Here is a 7,152-nt window from a genome sequence, read left to right on the forward strand (position 1 = left end):
ATGTGAGACACGTTTTACTATTTGCTTCGCTTATTTTTAACCAACTTTTTGTACACTGTCCATAAAGTATTCCTAACCTGTTTTTCATTTAAGGTCTCGTAATGTCTCATTAAAACTATAAGTTCATATCAAGGTGTTTGGCCTGAACATCACTGAGCTGAGGTTATTTGAGTCCTTTCAGGGAGCAGACGCTGCTCCTTCCACCTTGTTTGTTACAGAAATAGCTTTCTTTTAAATTCGTCTCTAGCATTAGCCTTATGCTAATCCCAGATGCTAACAACAGATCGCCTACGTGTCTTACAACTAAAGAATGCTAGGCCACGCAAACATCTGCGGTGTGTACGGCTCCTTATGGTTACCTTGCAATATTTGAGAGTAGCTAGGAGCGGTCGCTCCAGTGTCTCCGTCAGCACTCCTTTCAGACGAGACATAACCACGTGAAGACACGTTACGCTCGTGTTGTGTTCAAGGAACCTGTCCTTGGCCAGGAAAAAGTCACTCGCTAGATTTCTTCTTCTTTTTTCAAGTGGAGAAGTTGTCCGTCCGTCAGTCGGACTGACTCCAACCCCCCCACCCCCAAAAACGAAAACTCTTCGGTTCCCCACGAATTACACAAGTCACCCAAATCAGCGTTAAAAAGGCGGGAGGCGCCGAAAAGCGACTAATTTGCATCACTGATTATATCTAGCTTTATCACCACTGTAAAGAGTCTTTGAAGACCTGAAAAAGCGCTTGGAAATGACATTTATTATTATTATTATTATGATTATAACTTAAATGAAATGTTATACCTGGAAAAACAAATACAGGACAGAAAATAATACATAGAAAACTATAATAAAAAGAGATGAATGGAAGAGATGGACGAAATAATTTCAATGAGAAAACTAAAGGTTTTCTCAGGTTTGAAGGGATTGATGTGGAGGGAGTCCAGTGACAGGTGATAAAACCGCGCGCACCAGAAGTAAAGGGCGTTGTTTATGGTGACGCTGGAATGAACGAGGACATCCCAATTAATACCTGAGGACTCCTTTGTCCTCGCGTCTCTTCCTCATGTCTTGCGGAGGCAGAGCTAAGACGCAAGGAAGGGACGCGAGTGAGGGAAAGGAGGAGGCAAAATAATTGAGATGAACTCCAGATGTGTGCCAATTTACAAAATGGTGGTGGATAACAACATTACCCAGCATGCCCCTGCCTCACCTTTGAGCCCTGTGTGGTCTCCGTTCTCCTGCAGCTCGCCCTTGATGATGGTGGCTGGCTGGGCGAGTACGGCGGAGCTGATGCAGCCGGCGGGGATCTGCTGCAGGACATGCACCGTCTGCATGGCCGGCTGCGAGCTGCTGGTGCTCACCGGGGAGGCCATGGTGTAGGTCACTGGCTTGATGCTCTGAGGTAACTGGCGCTGGACTGCTATGAGTACCGGCTGGTTGTTAACAGGCGTGCCTGGAGTAGAGACAGAGAGGGACACAGGGATATTTAATATACACCTTTGTTTATTTGAAATCATGGAGGTAACTTATATTATTGCTTCAAACAGCTTTTTAGGAGTAAAATTCAGACATGTTCAAAGTACCTAAACCAAAAATATCCAGTGTTGAAGTCTCTATAGTCACTCAAGTTGTAACTACAAATGCAATTGTGAAAAAGGGTTTTATACCTGGTGTGTTTTGTGCAAAGCGTGCTTCCTGGATGACTGCCAGTTTGGGCTGGACCACCGTGGGGGTGGTCGGGGCAGGGGCCGAGGTGGTCTCCATCTCCAGGGGGACGGGAGAGCCCTCTCGTGAGAGGCTATCAGGAGTCTGGACGCCGCTGGAGTGAGCGGAGAGGACGCCCGAGTGATTGGGAGACACTGGGGCACTCCTGAGGGTCAGAGAGAGGAGGGTTAACCATCTTACAGCAATATCAATATTTAACAGTTATTAAAGAGGTGGTTAAGATTTTGTTCAGTATGAAGCTGACCTTCATGTGCACCATGAGTGAACATCAATGACATCAAAAGCAAACCATTTTTATAGTTTATGGACAACAATGAAGGAATATTTGAGAGTGGGAGCAATTTCTGGTAGTTTTTTTAGTAAAATGTTTTGATAAATGAAGTACTGGACCCTGGACATGTTAGTGAAATTTAATCATTTAATGCTTTGAAAGTCATTTATTTTAAGCAATGTATCTCACGCATGTTTTTATCTTAACAAAATTAAAAAAGGTGATCTTTTATTTATAAGAAATGTAAAAAAAATACCAAAATAAAACTACAATTAGTAATAAAAAAAAATAAAAAAGTGTGCTAATGAATGCTACAGTTAATGAATGATGGTGTGTATGACTCAAATCTTGAGTGTGTGACAGTGGGATGAGAGCAGACCTGGAGGAGAGGGGTCCGTGTGGGGTCCTGAAGCAGGGCACACCCCGGGGCCTTCGTTTCCTGAAGGCCTGCTCGATGAGCTTGCCCTCTGAGGACGGGTCTATCCTCCAGAAGGAGCCTTTGCCCGGCTCCTCCTGCGACCGCGCCACTTTGATGAAATAACGGTTCAATGACAGGTTGTGTCGAATAGAGTTCTGCAGCAGAGAAGAAATTGTGTGAGGGTGTTGCCGTGAAAATAAAAAAAGTGTTTTTGATGATGCATTTGTAATTCTTCTGAGCAGGTTCTGGGGCAGAGACCCTTCAGAGGACTCACCTGCCAGCCCTTGTCTGCAGTCCTGTAGTAGGGGTAGTTCTTTGTGATGTGATTGTAGATTCCGTTTAGTGTGAGCTGCTTGTCTGGAGCCAGTGTGATGGCCTGGACTATCAGCTGTGCATAGGAGTACGGAGGTTTGGAGTCATCCTGTGGAGCAGAGGAGAGTGAATATTTAAGTATGAAGCAAACATAACAAAAAAAGCATATCATTTTTTCAATTCTCAGTTTAAAAATGTGGATTTTAATCCCATTTTTAGTCTTGTGGTTATTGTATTACTAGAGTCTAAAAACACTGCCAAACTGGATATTGTCTATGAAATGTTAGGCATATAATAGTATAAAACATCTAGTATATAAGATTTTTGTCAGATACAATTCAGTTTTTGCAAAAAAACAAACAAAGGTTGCTGGACCAAAATATAGCCTTTATTAGTTTGAGGGTAGAGATGGCGATATGTTGTTATAGCTTGGAGCTGAAATTAATCATTTAATTTATAGAGAAACCAATTAGCAAACATTCCGATCATTTACATTTTTAAAGAAATCTTTCTAAATATTTGATATTTATTAGTTCTGTCTTTTTAAACTTGATAATCCGCCATTTATGCTGGACTATAGTTTTTAATATTCTGACGATGCAAAAATGATAAGATGACACTTTGTTTTTGATAACTTAACAATATCTAAAGAAACATCAAATTATATAAAATAGTATTGTGATGAAACTTTGACCCGTGTCACAAACTGAGGGTCAGCTTTGATGCAACCCCCCCCCCTCACAGAGGGATTGTCCTGCGGTCCCGCTCTCACCTTGGGACTGTCCCCTCCAGAGGCGTCTTTGTCGTTGTCGGGCTGGGAGTTGTCATTCATGAGCTGCAGCTCTGCAGAGCTGACCATGCGGCCCCCCATCCTGTAGCTGGAGGAGCCTGCGCCCCGCGGGCTTGAGGGGCATGAATTAGCAGCACTGCAGGAAACACAATAACAACCGTGAGATGCAGAGACATTTTTTAAATATTTTCAATACTTAATTCGTTTTAGTCTCATTTAGTTGTTTATTAGGTGCTTCCATCGGAAATATAGCTAGGCTATTATATCCCAGAAGAGGCACAGTTAGAGTAAGCTCAGTCTGTGCTGCAGAGGCACGCTTTTGTCCCACATCTATGCAAATTGCCTCACCTCTCAAACACTGCAGTCATTTAAGAAGGCACTATCAGGCCTTAAGAGACAACACATACCAATCTTAACCAAGTCCAATTATCTATTTGAATAACCCAGGAGGAAGAGACTTAACATTAAGGCACATTTACATATTTTAATGTTTATTTCAGGACTCAGGGGACTGTGGAGAATTTGGTACACAACACAAAGAAGCAGCAGCGCTGGACTGTGCTACACCTGGTGCCGCTTATCTTACGCCAACTGCTCATTTACAAAGAGAAAACACATTATATCATATAACCTTGAAAAGGGGACCTGTATGACAGAAGAAAGCTGGTTGGTTTTTAGCCATCTGGCTGAGATCAGAGGGTTGAAAGGATAAGAAAGTCTGAGATGGAGGCGCCCTCCCTCTCTGAGCCATGCAGTCTCTGAACTAAGCCTAAGCTGATCACCCTGCAGGGCCATGTCAAGGTCGGCTACAGGCGGAGAGGGAGGGACCACCGAGCACTGATCTCAGGTGTAAGAATCAGAAAATGGTACGTTTACACATCTGAAGAAAAAAAGGGGAGAATTTTCATCATCCGGGTATTCATAATTATCTTCTATGGAAACTTTAAAAAGTTTTCAAAAACAATCGGAAACCGCGCAGTAATTATCATAAAAGAAACAGCTGAGCCTCAACATTTATTTACCTTATATTTATGCAGGGGACTTTACTTTTAAATATTAACTTATTTAAGATTGTTGAGTTCACTAAAAAGGATGTCCTGTGAATATGTGATGCAATACCGACATTTGTTTAACATTTCAGGTTAGGGGAGTCCACTATAGAGCCATTTTAAGAGATTCTCAGGATAACATAGTGAATGGCAATTATTTTGGCCAGGACTCAAATGTTTCATATTCTTCAGCCCAAAACATGGGGCCAATGGTGCCCTTGTACCAAGGCTGAAGCCTTAGCTGTGGCCCGGTTTAAAACAACTCTCTGCGAGGAAAAAAGACAAAATAGGCCAAAACAATTATCTTAAAATAAAAAGTAGGAGGCAAATTAATGCTAAATGACCTGGCAAGTAGACAACTCATCTAAAGAGGATACATTCTAGATACAAATTGTTGTTGGTGTTAGGAAAAGTTCTTCCTGCTTTTAGCTAGGGGACACATAACAATTTGCTGAAGGGCGTACCTAATGGTGCCAGTGGGCGATGGCAGGGGGCTCATGAGGTGAGCGATGTTGTCTGGAATGTTGATGGTCAGCGGGGAGATCATGGGCTGTACGGGCTTCACCGGAGACTCTGGAGCTTCACGCTTCACCTTCTTCCCGCTGGACAGCGCTGTGAACGTGATCTTGATGTTTGTGCTGGGAAACCTGAAAGTGCACCTGCAAAACAAAACAAGACACAGTTTTAAAAGAGCTGGCAAGTAAGGAAGAGGTACCTGTCAATCATATCAACATTAGGAAGGCAAATCAGTGAGCGTTAATAACCACACGTAAACCTCAGCTGACGGGCTCTAATTAGCCGAGAGACAATGCGCAAGTTAATTACATTTGAATACTGATGCAATGGCTTAATGAAGCTCCCTTCTACCTCCACACTGCTGGAAATATTTAGTTTGTGCAGCTTCTAACTGCAAATGATCACAGTACTGCACATTATTACACTGCAGAGGACAAAAACACAGAGCTATTACTCACTGGAGTACCGGCGAGAAATAAGCAGAGGGACACAAATTAAGACACCCTAGTCTCAGCACCATGTACAAAATGACAATGCTTGCATTCAATTGTATTTTAACTCCTCTTGTGTAATAAATAAGGCTGCAACAAATTACTTTAGTGCAAGTACTTAACTTGTGCTAATGAACGCTAAACAATAATAGTGATTTATTCATCAAGTATAAAATGGTCAATATGCAAACGCTTTAATGCCATGTTTATTTAATAGTTATTTAAGACCCGAAACCAATTTGGAAATGTTTGTTATGCTACTATGAGGGTTATTGGCATTCAAAAATGAAAACAGAAACATTTCCACAAGGCACCTAGCGTCAGTAAATCAGGGTCGGGCCAATAAGAGCTTATCACAAATGTACAGTATTGGTGTAAAAGTCTGTTGATAAATAACTATACACAAAACGGTAAAAACTCAAGTTTCAAGTCTAAGTATGTTGCTAAAAATGCCCCATATCAGTTAGACTATCACAAATGAGCTGTGAGGCAGCAGAGTGTCCGCACATGAACCAACAACATTGTTTCAACGGCATAATGGACAGGATTAAGCTTCATGGGATGCCTTTGAATTCACATTCACACAGACCTTCAGACAACATGGCGCCTCTGTTTGGCTTGGCTATTGTTGCTCCTGCTGCCACCCGTTTTTCGCTGTTTTTATCTGTCATGTTTGTTGTCATAACCTCACCTCTAAATGGATGTTACCTGCTGCAATGGTTTATGACGAATTGGTCCTTGTTCCGGATTAAAGCGTCATTGGAAAGACCTTTGCTCCGGGGAGGGTACCGACCAAACTTTTCCGCACGTTTGTGTGTTCCTCCTCTCATCCTGCGTACCGGCTTCTCTGTCGCAAAACTGGCGTCCAGTGTAAGCCAGGGAGAAATCCAGGGAACGGAGGTTGCCGAGGTGGCGTACAGGTATCGAGGAGGCGGCTTTTCGAAAAGCTGATTCGGGTCCTGCGGTTCCCAGTCGCATGACCAACATACATCGCTGGATAAAAACAAAAAAAAAAAATAAAAATCACACAAAACATTAGCGGACCGATTTCGCCCTCCAGGACATATAGGCGCGGAACGTTCACTGATCCCAGTCATGGACTTTATTCAACCTGTCACACACGTTTCTCCGCCCTGGCCGTCGTGGATGCGGGATTATGGAACCGTCTTTTGGTGTTTCGCCGGACTGTTAATGCACGACCCGAGAAGGAAACTGCACCGCGGCCTCGCTGGAGTTTCCTGTCATCGCACCGGTGACTGCTGTCAAGTCCTCAATCAGTCAGCTGTAGGCATCACAAGCTGATCTAGTCAGATAAACCTGCCGATCCGATGGCATTATTGAGCTCGCGGCAACCATCGAGTTTACATGTCTCTACTGAAGCAGGCTAGGATACAGGCCCACTGGCTCCTTAAGTCGAATCGCTCTCTTCTGTCGAATACCTGTGCCGAACCTACATGGGGCAACCTCCTTTGTTTACTTCTCTGTTAGTTGTCACCGTTGGCTTACCTGGACGCCAGTTTGCGAGGAGAAGCCCGGCAGAGGGACAAGGACTATTTTCCTTAACGGGCTTCTGTCTCCCGGCTGCTCTTG

At 43.4% G+C, this 7,152-nt stretch overlaps 1 protein-coding gene across 1 annotated transcript; it reads right to left on the reverse strand.

Moving 5' to 3' along the window:
• Positions 1 to 944: 944 nt before the first annotated feature.
• Positions 945 to 6,807, reverse strand: LOC104952510 (forkhead box protein K2-like). Its single transcript, XM_010779347.1, has 8 exons — positions 6,776 to 6,807; positions 6,271 to 6,555; positions 5,020 to 5,214; positions 3,489 to 3,642; positions 2,679 to 2,825; positions 2,366 to 2,559; positions 1,658 to 1,860; positions 945 to 1,443 (listed from the first exon to the last, which is right to left on the reverse strand). Exons 1-8 carry the CDS (start codon positions 6,805 to 6,807, stop codon positions 1,151 to 1,153), a joined length of 1,503 nt encoding a protein of 500 aa, XP_010777649.1. The 3' UTR covers positions 945 to 1,150.
• Positions 6,808 to 7,152: the final 345 nt, after the last annotated feature.

The sequence above is a fragment of the Notothenia coriiceps genome, unplaced genomic scaffold (genome assembly GCF_000735185.1).
Source record: "Notothenia coriiceps isolate Sejong01 unplaced genomic scaffold, NC01 NC01_scaffold00020081, whole genome shotgun sequence".
In the NCBI taxonomy this organism is placed as follows: domain Eukaryota; kingdom Metazoa; phylum Chordata; class Actinopteri; order Perciformes; family Nototheniidae; genus Notothenia; species Notothenia coriiceps.

Bases quoted from the DNA above. Each gene is read 5' to 3' on its own strand.
- LOC104952510 (XM_010779347.1), bottom strand. From the start codon at position 6,807: ATGACAGGAAACTCCAGCGAGGCCGCGGTGCA. The intron at 2,560-2,678 runs GTGAGTCCTCTG...TCTCTGCTGCAG, and splicing joins CTGCAGACAAGGGCTGGCAG to AACTCTATTCGACACAACCT. The intron at 1,444-1,657 runs GTATAAAACCCT...TCTCTACTCCAG, and splicing joins CTTTGCACAAAACACACCAG to GCACGCCTGTTAACAACCAG.